General features: G+C 39.3%; 1 protein-coding gene across 3 annotated transcripts in view; it reads left to right on the top strand.

The window, feature by feature from the left end:
* RHEB (Ras homolog, mTORC1 binding) overlaps positions 1-17,051 on the top strand; it is a 75,181-nt gene that overhangs the window by 25,120 nt on the left and 33,010 nt on the right. For all 3 annotated transcript variants that reach the window (XM_004372748.3, XM_023727950.1, XM_023727949.1), the window contains one exon: positions 13,887-13,958. In XM_004372748.3, the coding sequence (XP_004372805.1) occupies positions 13,887-13,958 (72 nt within the window). The remainder of the gene's footprint in view (positions 1-13,886; positions 13,959-17,051) is intronic.

The following is a 17,051-nucleotide window of genomic DNA, read 5'->3' as shown; positions in this document are numbered from 1 at the left end:
GGTTTTGTTATCAGGATTATGCTGGCTTCATAGAATGAGTTTGGGAGTATTCCATCTTCTTCTTTTCTCTGAAATACGTTTAGTAATAGTGGTGTTAACTCTTCTCTGAAAATTTATAGAATTCTCCAGTGAAACCGTGAGGACCAAGGTTTTTTTGTTGTTGTTGTTGGGAGTTTTTTAATTACCTTTTCTATCCCTTTTTTTGTTATAGGTTTATTTAGTTGTTTTATTTCTGTTTGTGGTAGTTTAGGTAGGTAGTGTTTTTCTAAAAATTTGTCCATTTCGTCTAGGTATTCAAACTTGTTAGAGTATAATTTTCCATAGTATTCTGTTATGATTCTTTTAATTTCGGTTGGGTCTGCTCTGATTTCTCCCATCTTATTTCTCGTTTGGGTTGTTTGCTTCCTCTCCTGTTTTTCTTTTGTCAGCTTGGCCAGTGATTTATCGATTCTGTTGATCATTTCAAAGAACCAGCTTTTGGTCTTGATAACTCTTTCAGTTGTTTTTCTATTTTCTATTTCATTAATTCTGCTTTAATCTTTATTATTTGCTTTTTTCTGGTGCCCGAGGGCCTCTTTTGCTGCTGTCTTTCTGTTTGTTCAAGTTGTAGGGTTAATGCTTTGATTTTGGCCCGTTCTTCTTTTTGAACGTGTGTGTTCACTGCTATAAGCTGACCTCTGAGCACTGCTTTTGCTGTGACCCAAAGGTTCTGGTAAGATGTGTTTTCATTCTTATTTGAGTCTGTGATTTTAATTCTGTCCTTAATTTCTTCTATAACCCAGTAGTTTTTGAGCAAGGTGTTGTTCAGTTTCCATGTGTTTAATTTTTTTTTCTTTGCTTTTGCTATTATTGATTTCCACTTTTATGGCTTTATGGTCAGAAAAGATCCTTTGTAATATTTCAGTGCTTTGGATTCTGTTAAGGTTTGCTTTATGGCCTGATGTGTGGTCTATTCTGGGGAATGTTCCTTGTGCGTTGGAAAAGAAAGTATACTTGGCTGCCATTGGGTGAAGTGTTTGGTATATGTCTATGAGATCAAGTTGGTTGGTTGTGGCATTTAGATCTTCCATGTCTTTATTGAGCTTCTTTCTGGATGTTCTGTCCTTCACGCAGAGTGGTGTGTTGAAGTCTCCTACTATTATTGTGGACCTGTCTATCTCTTTTTCAATGCTGTTAGAGTTTGTTTTATGTATTTTGGAGCCCTGTTGTTGGGTGCATAAATATTTATTATGGTTAGGTTCTCCTGGTGTATTGACACTAATTATTATACAGTGTCCTTCCTTGTTCTTTGTAGTGTATTTTACTTTAAAGTCTATTTTGTCAGACATTAATATTGCTCCCTGCTCTAAGGTGTGTCTCTTGTAGGCAGCATATAGACGGATGGTGTTTTTTATCTATTTTGCCATTATCTGTCTTTTTATCGGTGGATTTAGTCCATTTACGTTCAGTGTAATTATTGATAGGTATGAGCTTACTGCTATTATTTTGATGTCTTTTTTGTGTGTGTTTTTGACAGTTTCTTTCTTCCAGTTAATTTTCTGTGCTGAGTCATTATTCTTTGTGTATTTTCTTTTCATGTTTTTCATTGTTGTTGATTTTATATTTGCTGAATCTTTATGTTTTTCATTTTGACATGTAGGATTGTCAGTTTCCTTTGTGGTTACCTTAATATTTACCCCTATTTTTCTAAGTTTAAACCAGTCTTCTATTTCTTTATATCGCCTTGACTTGCTCTCCATATGAAAGATCTTTGACTACATTTTTTAGTCCCTCTTTTTTGTTTTAATGTTGTCATCTTTTACAGTGACATTTCTGTTTCCCTATTTTCAGCATTTTAGCTTTGATTTATTTTTATGACTTCCCTATCTGGGTTGATATCTGGTTGCTCTGTCCGGTGTTCTAATCTTGGGTTGTTTTCTGATGTTATAGATTTTCCAACCAGAGGACTCCCTTTAGTATTTCTTATAATTTTGGTTTGGTTTTTGCAAATTCCTTAAACTTCTGTTTATCTGGAAATGCCCTGATTTCGCCATCATATTTGAGAGACAGTTTTGCTGGATATATAATTCTTGGTTGGCATTTTTTTTCCTTCAAGGCTTTATATATGTCATCCCATTGCCTTCTTGCCTGCTTGGTTTCTGCTGAGTAGTCAGAGCTTAGTCTTACTGACTCCTTTGTAAATGACTTTGGGTTATCTCTAGTCTGTTTTAAAATTCTTTATCTTTGGTTTTGGCAAGTCAGTTCATGTCTTGGTGACTTTCTTTTAGGATCTACCTCATGTGGGGTTCTGTGAGCATCTTGGATAGATACCTTCTCATCTTCCATGATACCAGGGAAGTTTTCTGCCAACAAATCTTAAGCAATTCTCTCTTTATTTTCTATTATCTCCCCCGTTCTGGTACTCTAGTCACTCTTAGTTTATTCCTCTTGATAGAATTCCACATATTTCTTAGGGTTTTTTGATTTTTAACAATTCTTTTATCTGATTTTTCTCAAATAAGTTGATGTCAGATGCTTTATCTTCAGTCTCACTAATTCTGACTTCCATTGCCTCACTTCTGCTCCTGTGACTTTGTTGAGTTGTCTAATTCTGAAATTTTATTGTTAGTCTTCTAGATTTCTGTTTGCTATCTCTGTATGGATTCTTGCAGCCTGTTAAATTTGTCATTATGCTTTTCTGTAATCTTTGTAAGTTCTTCTGTTGCTTTGTCTGTGTGTTTCTTGGCTTGTTCTGCATTTTACCTGATTTCTTTCATGATCTCTTGAAGAGTTTTGTATATTAATGTTTTGTATTTTGCCTTTGGTAATTCCAAGAAGTTCTCTTTCTCCAGAAGATTTCTTGATTCGTTGTTTTGGGACCTTGCTGAAGCCATCATAGTTTGCCTCTTTACGTGATTTGATATTCACGGTTGTCTCCGAGTTGTCAATAAGTTATTATATTTGTTTATTTTATGTTTGCTTATTGTGTTCTAGCTTCTTGTTTTGTTTTGATATGCCTAAGTAGGCTGCTCTGTGAGCTAGTTTGATTATTGGCACCTTTGAAGCTCTAACGTCCTGTCACCAGGTGGTTAGATCTGTTAACGAGATATGTGAGCCTAGGAGTCCATTTACTTCTTTTGTATGGATTCAGTTTAGCTATCCAGGTAGTCGGTCACCAAGAGTGTGGTGCAGGCTCTCAACCTACAGCCCTAGATGTGCAGGGATGATGGGAGTAGGCACAGGTATCTGACTGTAGTAGGAGGTCACACACCGAGCAAGGCACGGTGCTGACGGCTGCTCCTGAGTGTCTGGGAGGAAAGTGTGTCCCTGTTCCCTAGAGTGCGTGGGTGGGTGGGTTTTGCAGCCAGACTCTGAGCACCCAATACTGTTGGCTGTAGGGACTGGGAGGCACCGCTTATTCTTGGACCCCTGTTGCAAGTGGCTAGGTGGCGTTGGTGGGGCCACCAGTCCTCAGGCTCCTGATGTGGGTAGGTGAAGACCCTGCTTAATGGGCAGAGTAGTGTCAAATGTCACAAACCTTCCACTCTACCATATAGCTGATGCAGGTGGAGTTAGGCTTTAGGTATATACCCTGTTGTACCGTGGTAATGAGGGTCTGTGATGTTGAAATGGGCCCACACAGGTCTGTCCAGGGGTGAAAGTCATTCAGAGTCCGTGGACCCCTTATGCCTCTTTCTAGCAGAGGAGCTGTGCCTGTCCTGAGTTCTAAGCTTAGGGGAGCTGGCAGATTATTTTTTCCTGTTTGTTAATTTGTTTCCTCTCTACAGCTGGGAGTATGGCTCAAGGCGCATGACAGGTCCTACATCCGGCCCAGGGGACACAGCAGTCGCTGAAGCTGGGCCAGAACCCAGTGCAGAGCAGGGAGAGGGCGGGTAAATGGGAGAGAGGTTCTTCCCAAAGGGGGTGTTTTTTTGATCTGTGCAGTAGGTTAGATGTATGTACTTTTTCTGATTGAGCACTGCTTTTTACTAGTTCTGGAGGCTTGAGTAGGCTCTCTGCCACTCGGTCTAGATGCGTTCCAAGCACCACTGGTTGACTCAATGCACTTGCCCGCTGATCCGGCCTGCAGGGTCCTGGTTCCCGCCAGGTTAGGTCTGGCAACTCCTTGCAGCTTCTGAACCATCTCTCCTTCCCCCTGCCACTCAGTCCAATTCCTCACCTTTGTCTTTGTTGTTCAGGGCTCCTAAATTGTCATATGTACTTGATTCACTTGTTTTTTCTGGTCTTCGTTGTAAGAGGGACCACAGGAAGCATCTGAGTACTCCGCATCTTAGCTTCGCCACCCCATTGGTTCTTGATCATGTGCTACCTCTGACGTGGTTGAATGTTGATTAATTGTTTTTGGTGCAGTGACTCTGTATAGTCCTTCTATCTTCTTTTTTGATGCTTTTTGTGTCATTAATATTTTGTCCATACAATCGTTCAATCTTGTGACTCAAGGCTTGAATTTTTTTTCAGTTCTTTTAGCTTTGGAAATGCTGAGTGTGTTCTTCCCTTTTGGTGTTCTAACTCCAGGTCTGTGCACATTTCTTCATAATACTTTGTCTTCTTGAGCTGCCTTTTAGAATCTTCTGTTCAGCTCTTTTACTTCATCATTTCTTTCACTTTAGCTACTGTACATTCAAGAGGAAGTTTTTTCTGACACCCATTTTCATCTTTTTAATGTCCTTTTTTTTTCCTTATGTGGGATGCCCTCGATGTCATCCCACAATTCGTTTGCTCTTTAGTCATGAGTGTTCAGTGCGTCGAATCTATTTGCCAGATGGTATCTGAATTCAGATGGGATATACTCAAGGTTGTACTTTGGCTCTTGTGGACTTGTTCTGATTTTCTTTAGTTTCAACTTGAACTTGCATATGAGCAGTTGATGTGTCCTGTTCTGCAGTGGCCCCTGGCTTTGTTTTGACTCATGATATTGAGCTGCCTCTTCGTCTCTTTCCACAGATGTAGTCAATTTTATAATCACCATGTATGTTGTTGAAAAAAAGTATTTCCAATGAATAGGTCATTGGTGTTGCAAAATTCTGTCATGCAATCTCCAGGATCCTTTCACCAAGGCCCTGTTTTCTAACTACTGATCCTTCATCTTTGTTTCCAACTTTCACATTCCAGTTACCAGTCAGTAAGAAGCAATGCATCTTCATTGCATATTTGATCAATTTCAGACTGCAGAAGTTCATAAAAATCTTTAATTTCCTCATCTTTGGCATTAGTGGTTGGTAGATAAATTTGAATAATAGTCATATTAACTTGTCTTCCTTGTAGGCATATGGGTATTATTCTGTCATTGACAGTGTTGTACTTCAGGATAGATCTTGAAATGTTCTTTTTGACCATGAATACGATGCCGTTCCCCTTCAGTTTGTCATTCCTGGTATGGTAGACCGTATGATTGTCCAATTCTGGATGGCCAATAAGAGTTCATTTCAGCTCGCTAATGCCTAGGATATCAATCTCCAAGCGTTCCATTTCATTTTTGACAACTTCCAGTTTTGTTATATTCATACTTCATACATTCCATGTTCTGATTACTAATGGGTGTTTGCAGCTGTTCCTTCTCATTTTGAGTCATGTCACATCAGCAAATGAAGGTCCTGAAAGTTGTACTCCATGCTCATCATTAAGGTCGACTCTACTTTGAGAAGGCAGCTCTTCTCCAGTCATATTTTGAGTGCCTTCCAACCTGAGTGGCTCATCTTCCAGCACTGTATCAGATAACGTTCTGCTACTATTCATAAGGTTTTCACTGGCCAGTGTTTTCGTAAGTTGGTTACTACTTCCTTTTTCCTAGTCTGTCTTAGTGTGGAAGCTCAGCTGAAACGTGTCCACCAGGGGTAGCCCTGCTGTTGTTTGAAATACAGTGGCATAGCTTCCAGCATCACAGCAACTCGCAAGCCACCACAATACGACAAACTGACAGACAAGAATAGGTATACATATTGAAACCAGCAATCCCTGGTGGTTACCAGGGATAGGTTGGGAAGAGGGGAGATCTATCTAGGTAGTAAGACATTTGTTATTTCTGGTGATGGGAAATATAACACCAAATGTGGGTGAAGTGTACACAGCTTGACCGAGGTCAGTGATATCACTAAGAAGTATACAAGAAAAAAGGACGTTTTTGATAAATGCTGTGACATACAACTGTGTGATAGCTAAAAAATATTGTGGTGACGTGTACGTATGCATAGAAGTGTAGAGGTATATGTATATATATATGCAAGCATCTGTTGATGTATCTATGTGTTGCTGTTTATGTATGTATGTGTATGTATCCACATACTTATATACAAAAAAGCACATAGGGGACACAAACACAGATACTTCTTGGACTTAATCAAACACTCGTGGGATTGGTTTACAGGGTCTGAAGGCTTAGGACCATAGTCTCATGGGACAACTCAGTAAATAGCCGTAATATAGTACGTAAAGTTTTATATTCTACATTTTAGCTTGGTGATTTGCGTCTGAGTCTTAACAGCTTTCCAGCGGCCATCTAAGATTCATGTGTTCGTTTCTACGTGTTTGGAGTAAAAGAGAAAGAAGGAAACCAAAGATTCAGAGAAGAAACTAGTCCACAGGACTAATAGTCTGCACAAACTACGATCTCATGTACCTTGAGACCAGAAGAACTAGATGGTTCCTGGCTACCCACCACTGACCATTCTGATCAGGAACACAATAGATGGATCCTGATAGAACAGAAGCAAAATGTGGAACAGAACTCAAATTCTTAGAAAAGTCCAGACCTACTGAACTGGTTGAGACTGGATACTGTCGCCGTGAGATGCTTTTTAAACCTTGACCAAAACTATTCCATGAGGTCATCTTTTAGCTAAGTAACAGGTTGTCTCATAAAATAAACAATATCATCTGTAGGTACTGTGTTCCTTTAAAAAAAATTGTGTATATGAGACCAAAACATTTACTCTAAAGCAAAGATGAGAAGGTGGGGGGTAGGGAAACCAGATTACTGGAAATAGAACAACCAGAACAGAAATAATGGGAAAGTTGACATACTTCGGGTGAAAAATGTAACCAATGTCACTGAACAAAATTGTGTAGAAAGTGTTAAATGGTAACCTAATTTGCCATGTAAACTTTCACCAAAAACACAATAAAATATTTTAATTAAGAAAAAAATCCTGATGCCTAGGCTGTAAACTGTACCAATTAAATAACATTCATTGGGAATGAGATCTAGGTGTTAGTTTTTTTTAACTTACTGAGTGATTCTGGTGTGCAGCTAAGTTTGAGAACCAGTGTTCTAAACTGTAGAGCTTTGCTGCTCAGAATGTGGTCTGGAGATCAGTATAACCAGGGAGTTAGAAATGGAAATTCTCAAGCCCCTTCCAGATCTTATGAGTTCAAAATCTGTACTTTTAACAAAATCCCTAGGTAAATTGTTTGTTCTTTAATATTAGAGAAGCACTGCTTTAGAGTACTGACTTTGGTTTTTTTTTTTTTGGTGATGTTAATAGCCTTAAACCCATTGCTCAAACCCATTAGTTTATTAAATAAATCATGGTACATTAATTATTTAAGTCATATCCTTTTGGTTATAAGGTATAGATACACACTCAGATTTTCTCCAGTATACTGCATGCATTGTGCTTATGTTTTGTTTCCCCCCATTAGAAGTTATGCACCAAGGAAGGGATTTTTGTCTTTTTTTGTTCACTGATGTATCCCAGTGCCTAGAACTGTACTGGCACATAATAGGTGCTTAATAATAATTTGAGTAAATGAATTAATCTATAGACAAAACTCTGAAGACTCAGATTCAGAATGGAGTGAAATGTTACCAAGCTTGAAACTAAAAACATAGCTGTTAGGAGGTAGAACTGGGAGGAAGAAAGATGGAGGGACAAGTTGGGCAGCTAATCTTATTCTCCAAAGTGACTAGTCTAGAGGTACTGTCTATAATTGATGAAACCCAGAGGTTTCAGTTTATGTGTAACTCATTTAGCTCCAGAAGAATTGGAGGGGAGAAGAAACTAAGGAGCTGCTTTGTGGGAATGTCAGAGCACAGTCCCCCTGGAGATGGACATCCTAAGGTTACTGCATGCCCCTGGCCAGTAGTTTCTCCATTGTTGTGTCCTTCAGGCTCCTCTCGCTTAATTGTCTACATGGCATTAGCCTTTATTTAGCTGACCTTTTCCTTGATGTCCTTTCAAGCCAGAGCCTTACACCTTTTGTCAGGTATTGCTTACCCATGGGTATACTGCATTTGGAAAAGAGCTTTTCAGTGGCTAAGATCATTGGCTGTGTGGTGCACTCACCTTTGTAGTCAAGCACGAAGTACCCAACGGCTGCAACAACCAACTAGATCTTCCTGTATAGCATTGAGAACGAAGGGGGACGTATATCAGTGTGTGCTGCCTTGGATTTTAAAATATATTTAAACATTTTGGAGGCACTGTTACAACAAGCCTACATGGAATGGAGTAGGAGAAAAGTGTTTATAACTATTGGAGGAGGAGGAAGCTTTAGAGCAGATGAGAGGGGAATGGGATCTAGAGCACAAGGGGATAGAACGGCTTTTTGTGGAAAGAGGGTGTGATAACCTCCTTCTTTGAGATGGTGGTAATAATGCAAAGATGGGCCCAGGCAGACAGGTCTGCTCCACTTTGGGGTTCCATTCTCATTTTATTAAATGCACAGAGGCATGCCCCTGGGTGAGTGGAGGATGGAGGAGGTCTTGCCTACCTGGTAACTCTGATGTCACATGCTGTGAACCCTGAAATTAGGTACCATATCTTACTCATCGTTGCATCCCCAGTGCCTGGCCCATAGTAACCAGTTGCCGTCTGAGTGGGTTCCAACTCATAGTGACTCATATGGCCCACACTAGATGTTCCTTCAATGCTTATGACCTGAACTGCTGGAGGGAACAGGAAGATTGGGAACAGTAGAGGATGGATGAGATAGATGATTTAAGGACAGCAGTTTTAAGTTTGAAAATGTTGCCTTAGGGCAGTGGTTCTTAAGCTTGAGTGTGCTTACTTTGCCTTGAGTGTGCCTTCACCTGGAGGGCTTGTTAAAGCACAGGTTGCAGGGTCCCACCACAGAGTTTCCCTGTTCAGTAGGGGCTGGGGCTCAAGAATTTGCATCTGTTACAAGGCACCTTATGATGCTGATGCTTTTGCATTCAGTACTTTAATGCACTTTGAGAACTGCTGTAGGAGGTAAAGGAGCGCAGGAAAGACCACAACTTGGTCATGGTCCCCAGCCCACATGGTTGTGAAATTTTTCTGCAGCTGAACCCAACAGGCTCACAAAAGGCAAATGATAAGATTAAGATTGTAGGGTTTATCAAAGGACCCAAGAGAAAGGAAATTGGATACTAACAAAAGAGTAGTGGAAAGTGATTTGGGACTTAACGCTGAATAGAAAACAAAGTAAAACCTGATGGATTAGAGATTCAGGGTAATAGTTTAGAGTAGTATATTTCCAGCTTTATTTTACTGTAGTCTATAAGAAGAAATACATCTTACATTGTGACCTAGTTGTAAATGTGTAACTAAAAAAAGAGTTTCACAAGAGAGAGTTTATTATTATTATTTGCAGTCCACTCTGGTGTTCCTATTTCTTTTTTAGCTTTTTAGCTGGGCATGACTTACTGGATCACAACCCCTGGTTTGAAAAACATTTCTCTGAAGATAGTCTGGTTTTGGTGGTGGGAGTTTGAAAGTGAAAGAGCTGAGAGAGCGCATGGTCCTCTGTGTTGAGGAGGAGTCCCTGGGTGGCACAGTCAGTTAAGCACTTGGCTACTAAAGGGTTGGCAGTTTGAACCTACCCAGAGATGTCTTGGAAGAAAGGCCTGACAATCTGCTTCTGAATGGTCACAGCTGTGAAAACCCTATAAAGCACAATTCTACTCATAACACATGGGGTTACCATGAGTCAGAATCGACTAGAGGGCAGCTAGAAAATGTTGGGGATAAAGATCTTAGATATGGAGCAGTTCTGGGTGGTAATTATCTTTTCATTGTGTGATGACTGCAGTGGTGTGGAGGTGAAGATTATTGGTGGCAAGAACTATGGGCGTTGAGGTTAAGCTGTTAGACATCTTATATACATGGGCATCAAAGTCCCTAAAAGTGATGCTGAGAATTTGAACTGAAGATCAAAGTAGTGCTCAGAATGGGTTATGTCCTAGATTTGTTATTGTTAGCTGCTGTTGAGTTGCTGTGACTCATGATGGTCCATGTATAAGAGAACGAAACATTGTCTTGTCCTGCACCATCTTCGTGATATTTGATGTTTGAGCTCATTGTTGTAGCTTTTGTATCAGTCCATCTCATTGAGGAGTTCCCTCACCTTCGCTGACCCCCTACTTTACCAAACATGATGTTCTTTTCTAGTGATTGCTCTTTGCTATTGGTGTGTTCAAAGTATGTTACATGAGTTCTTACGGACTCCCCTCTTCTGCTGAATTACTTGATAGGCTAGTTGGTAAATTGAAAACCTGCTCCTCCCCATTATATCCCAGTGATCAAGTAACATGTAAACTGTTCTAGAGAATGCTGTTTGGGGGGAGGGATGTTTACAATTAGCTATGTTTTTTGTAGGAGAAAAAGCATGAAAACAAGTTCAAAATCTGAAAACTATTAAAATATGTTGTGTAAACTGCCCATTTTGCAGTAATCGCAAAGTTTGAGATTTAGGCAGTAGTTTGCACCTCGGTCAACAACCTTGAAAATGTATTTTCAGTAGTAGAAATACTGGGGGGCGGGTGCTGATAGTGCCATTTTATCTTTGAAAAAAAATGTTACCTTTACCTGGTAAAATTTAGAAGAACCTTTTTAGTAATAATTTTAGTAAAAACTAAGGTGGTTTTTTGTTTGGATGAAGAGTATTTGGAAGTTGCAGGGTATTGGGATATTTTCAAACCTTTTAAAATTATGTGTTACATCATAAAATGGGTTGTTGATAGTCTGTATGTTGCTAAACACAGGTCTGGGTGTGTGCTGCTTTTTAGTTTATTTCAGATCACTCCTGTATCATGTTTGTTCAAAGAGTTGATCTGGGGTTTGAAATTCTCCTGAGGTTGTACAAATTTATAAGCCTTTTGAGAACATGGTCGTGGCTGAAATATTTTCAGGAATAACTGCTTAGTGTTTCAGAACCTGAAATTTGATAAGGACAAAAGCAAAAGTTAAGTATGAAGTTATTATGAGAGAAAAAATATAAAAGATGATCGTGTGAAGAACATAATTGGCTATAGACTAACAGTACCTTTTTGCAGCTGCAGGCAAACTAAGCAAAACTTTACCGAAAGAGCTGAGTTGCGTCTTTAAAGGACATCTCTTAAAGGCAGACGTTTCTATAACTAGAGCTTAGAACACTTCAAAATGAGCAGTAGGATTTATTTACTAAGATTATCATTTCATGCTGACTTCTAAAGACGTCAACACTAGTTGTCTAATAATTTACCTTGTGATATAAACAGCAGAAAACAGCTGTCATGCCAGCAAATGTAGCCTTCCTGTCCCTGCTTAATTTCAATATTTAATGATCTCCCCTTAGGGGAGTGGCAAGGGAGGAGAGAGACTCAAGGGAGACCTAGCTTTTTTTCAATCCTGCTTCCCCTAATGACTGATATCTTTCTCCCAGGGACCAATCTGATTGAGAAACTCAGCTTAATCTCTAAGGATTACGGTTTTTAATTCTGGTATCCAAGTTTACTCCTGAAGAGAACAATTTGCTGTCAGCCTGCATTGTGATTTGGTTAGACTACATTGTCTCTTTTTGCCAGAGTGATTACTTACGTTTTCAAGTTAATGTTAACTGTAGCTTGTCAGATGTCCTGTGTAATACAAATGGGAAGAATTCTATGGATATGTAACAAAAATTGTATTTTAAAAACATGATCCACTTGTTACCTGTCACTACATTTTTGTACTGTATCTCATACTATCTTGTTCAATATGTATAATTTTTCTGTTTCATTGTAACTTCCTGAGTTTTATATAACTATTGAGGCAGTAATTCCCCTCACTCACCCCTACAAGTAAGGTTGTTCTAGATTTACCTGGATGCCAGTACAGAAATGGTCTAATCTGATGTTTCCTACTAGTTTTTCTCCTCTTTGAGGGAGCATCTCACATCACATATATTAACTCCTTTCACTATTTCTAATCCAGTTCTACTTCAAAAATATTTGTCTTTTTAATCCCTTCTTTTTTTCTTTGTAACTCTTGCACATTTATCTTTAGAGAAAAAAATGATCTCCTGTTTTCTTCCCTCTTTTCCATTTGTAAGACTACCACCGAAACGAACAAACCAAAAACACTATCGGATGTGATAAGGATGCTGTGGGTACCTAACCTGTATCAATGAAAAAGTACATTATAAAAAATTACGTCAAAATTCCACCCAGTTGACTAGAAGTACCCTTCAAAAGCCCTGAAGAAGTTTCTATCTCTGTTTGTAATTAAACTTTTTTTGCTTCAAGGAATAGCATTCAATGTAAATAAGAATCTTTTAATTTTTCACTTTTGTTAACTTATTTTTAAAAAAGTCAAGCCCATCCAGACTCGTGGCAGTCCCATTATGTGTCAGAGTAGAAATGTGCTTCATGGCTGTGCCTTCAATGGCTGATTTTTCAGAAGCAGATTGATGAGAAATAAATAGGCTTGCCAACTTTTGGATTTCCTACTTGTTTCCCGGCATCTCTGATTTTTAAGTTAGATTTTTGTTTGTTTTTTCCTTTGTATATGTGGAAAGTCTTTGGGTGTGAAAACATTGTGAACTGTGCCTCTCCATGGTGTGGACGAGGAGAAAGCACAACTTAAAATGTGTGTGAGGATATAAAACCATACTTCTTTTCTTATCCTGGTTGTAGATCCTTTTGAGATAGAAGTTAAGTGGTGTATGGTAAGCATATAAAGTGCAGGTTTAATAACGCTCCGAGAATATAAGCGAGAAGGAAGGGTTTGGGAATAAAATTAGGGAGGAACTACTTTCTGTTTCCTGGTGATAAAATAATCTGGACTGTGCTCTTGTTACAGAGTATCAGTCCTGTTCTGAAGTCCTCCAGTACAGATTTTAGGTAACAGTAATAGGGTTGTGAACTTAATTGATTTGTTAATATACAGGTTGAATTATTACTGGTGATTTTGTGAATTTCAAAACATGTACGTCGTCTATATACCAGGCAGGGGTTCCTGGGTAGTGCAAATGGTTTATACACTCATCTGCTAACTGAAAGGTTGTATGTTTGAGTTCACCCAGAGGTGCCTCCGAAGTGAACCATTGAAAACCCTATGGAGCACAGTTCTGCTTCGACACACATGGGGTCACCATGAGTCAGAGTCAAGTCTGTGGCAACTGGATATACCAGGCAGGACTAGGCATTTAATCCTGAATGATTGAGGCAAGATTTCTACCTTAAAACAGTTTTTTTTTTTTTTTAAGCTTTTGTTGCATATTTTCAGGTTATCCTCTTTAAAAGCTGCACCTCTTAATACTTCTAATAACCGTATGTAAAAAAGGACAAAGTAACTAATCGTTTTGATTAATTTCCACATTTAAATAGGCAGATTTCAAGAGCACTAGAGGAAATTATCTTAGTTTAGGTCTTATTTAAACGTTTGTTTACCTCTAACAGAATATCTGATGTGCTTGTTGGTCATTAATATTTGTTAATGCCATAGAAGTGTTCAATTCATGGCAGCGTAGCTGCTTATATTCCTTCCATGTAAAGCAAATTAGTGAAATTTGTTTATTGAAACTGTTCAAATGCTAATTGAAGGAATTTTTTTCTAATCCTAAAACCTTCAGTTTTTTTATCTGATTGAGTGGTTTTCTGTAAAACAGTACAATTACAATTTTTTACCGTAGCATACCAATACATACTGAGCTATTGTTCTCTTTTGTAGGGAAATCCTCATTGACAATTCAATTTGTTGAAGGCCAATTTGTTGATTCCTATGATCCAACCATAGAAAACAGTAAGTATTGTTCTCAAGTTATTTATAAACAGAAGCTTTTCCTTTTGCGTATAAATAGCGATTGTGTGTTCATGGAGGCTTTGATTTGCAGGGAGTATTCATTTTTGTACAGCCTATGAGCTGAGAATGGTTTTTAAATTTTTTTAATATTTGAAAAACTCAAGAATAGTCTTTATGACATGTGAAAATTATATGAAATTCAAATGTCTGCATCCATAAATAAAGTTTTGTTAGAGCATGGCCATGCTTGTTTGTCTACATATTGACTATGGTTGCTTTCATGCTACAAAGGCAAAGTTGAATAGTTGCAGCAAAGACCATATGGCCCACAAAACCTGAAATACTTACTCTCTAGCCTTTTACAGAGGAGCCCTGTTGGCCCAACGGTTATGCACTCTGCTGCTAACAGAAAGGTTGGTGGTTCATACCTACCCACCGGCTCCGTGGGACAAAGACCTGATGATCTGCTCCTATAAAGATTATAGCCTAGAAACCTCTATGGGGCAGTTCTACTCTGTCACATGGGGTCGCAATGAGACGAATTCAACTTGATGGCACCTAACACCAAACCCTTTACAGGCAAAGTTTGCCAGCCCCTGGCTTAAAATATTCAGCTGTCCTTTGTATTCCGGTATGCTGGTGTCTGGGAAAGAAACCTTTGACTGCTGAACTAATTCTGGGAAGACGCTGCTGTTTGAAAGTAACCTCTCCAGTATCTGCAAGGAGGAGTCCTTGGCTACATCCTGTGTTGATTTGTTTAGCTGGTCATTTATAGAATAGTATGCCAGTGTGAAGAGCTGTTTAATTTGAAAGCTCTGTGAGCAAGTTGAATTACCTGACCATGATCTTGGTCTTAATACTTGGCTGTACATAGCAATTTAGGATTTTATGGTTTTTAAAGAAATAAGGCTCATATGGGAATTTTAATCCTAGAACAATAGAGGATAGTTTTTATGGTAACCTTTGCCCATAAAAGTGGTTTTTGTAATTGTGTATCCTTGTGCAGTTTAAAATTGAGCTGAAAGGAAAGTCAGAGTGTTGCCTATAAATTTTCTTTGTAGATAAATAATGCATCAGAAGGGCTGCTGTGAGTTAATGGATCAGGAGAAAGTCCAATTTATTTAGCTTGATATTCTCTCAGAAACAGAATGATTCTTTAATACTGTCAACATCATCTTTAATCGAGTTTTAATTTTTTTTAATCTAATACAAGTACTTAGTATTCAGTAGTGCCATTCTGTATCCACTCTTATTTAAAAAAAAAAAAGTACTGCTCATGGCCTTACAGAAATTGAGAGGAGTATGAGATTACTGTGTACAGACTGTGTCAACAAACTGTATAACCCAGATGAAATGGATAAATTCCTAGAAACATACAAACTACCTGTGGTGAAATGAATTCCTTTATGTCACCTTTTGCCTTAGTTCTTTGAAAAAACAGCTTGGAAGATTTTTCCCTAAACCCTAAGGAGTTCCCTTTGCCCTGATTTTCTACCCTAGAAAGTCTGTTACTTCTGTCCAGGTTGATTGACATTTCCTGGGTAAGCTGGAAACAACTTGATGGTTTGATACTTTTTGTCTGCCACTGGGCTGTAGCCTGCCCTGTGACTGGTATGCACCTTGCAGGGATTGGTCAATACCCTATGCAAATGAAGGAGACCTGGTGGCACAGCGGTTAAATGCTCAGCTGCTAACTGAAAGATGAGCGATTCCAACCCACTGGCCACTCTGCAGAAGAAACATGTGGCAGTCTACTTCTGTAAAGATTATAGCCTTGGAAACCCTATGGCACACTTCTACTCTGTCCTATAGGGTCACTATGAGTCAGAGTTGACTCCACAACAAGGGGTTTATGTAAACGAAGTAACTATAGCCTTCTATGCAAATGAAGTGTCTGTAGCCTGCTGAGAAGGGATTGGTCAGTTTGTGACCCTGGTGGGAGGGCCATGCCTTGAAATTGATGAGTTTGCTTATGTATACGCAGCCAACCCCACAGAGGTTGGCAGACAGAAGAAAGGAAAAAGGCAAGAAAAGAAAGCAAAGAGAGAGAGAGGAGGGGAGGAACCATCTAAAAGAGCTGTAACAGGTCAAAGGCTTTAACACTGAAGACAGTGAGAGGCCTGGAAGAGGCTCTGCGGCACATGGTGGCAACAGGCCCGGAACGGGCCCTGCTGCAGAGCTGGCAGCGACAGGCCCAGAAGGGGCCCTTTGGCAGTTGGTGGTGACAGAAGGGATAATGAATGCAGAGTGGCCTGTCCTCAGGGGCCAAGAGGAGGCCTGCACAGCCGAGAGGGGGTGTGCACTCAGAGAAGGGCTTGCTTGCTTGCATAGCTGAAAGGAGTTGAGAGAGTTATCCTGCACTGAAGAAGGAAGGGATATGCTGTCTGGGGGAGCCTTCCAGACTTTACATGCTTCTTGTTTCTGATCCAGAGTTGTAGCCTGTTGATCCTGATCCCGAGTTGTACCTTGTAGCTTCCTTAATAAACTGCTTAACTGTAAGTATGATCTGTGAGTTCTCTGTGGCCATTGCAATAGATTATCGAACACTGAAGAGAAGTAGAGAGTGCCGTGGGAGGAATGAACAGATGGTGTCAGAATGGTAAAAAGGTTGGAGAGTGGAGGAGGTATGTCTGACCTCCACCTCATAGGAATTAGCTTTGGGCTGATCTTGATTCTCATTATCCCCCATGAAGTTAAACAAGTTCTGATGCTGCTACTGTCACTTCACACTGCATAAATTCACTCAAGAAAAAATAAAAAAATTCAACAGACCTGTAACAAGTGAGGAGTTTGAAACAGTAATTAAAAACCTCCCAACAGAGAAAAGTCCAGGACCAGATATCTTCACTGATGAATTCTACTAAACATTTAAATAATTAGCACCAATTCTTCCCATAATCCTCAAAAAAAGTAAAGGAGGAGGGAACACTTCCTTACTCATTCTTTGAAGCCAGCATTACCCTGATACCAAAGTCAGATAAAGATATCACACAAAGAGAAAACTACAGACCAGTATTTCTTACGAATGTAGATGGAAAAATTATCAACAAAATACTAGCCAACCAAATTCAATAGCATCATGATCAAGTGGGG

Source organism: Trichechus manatus, unplaced genomic scaffold (assembly GCF_000243295.1).
Source record: "Trichechus manatus latirostris isolate Lorelei unplaced genomic scaffold, TriManLat1.0 scaffold00020, whole genome shotgun sequence".
Lineage (NCBI taxonomy): Eukaryota > Metazoa > Chordata > Mammalia > Sirenia > Trichechidae > Trichechus > Trichechus manatus.
Note: the sequence above shows the minus strand (reverse complement) of the source record. Positions and strands in the feature narration are given on the sequence as shown.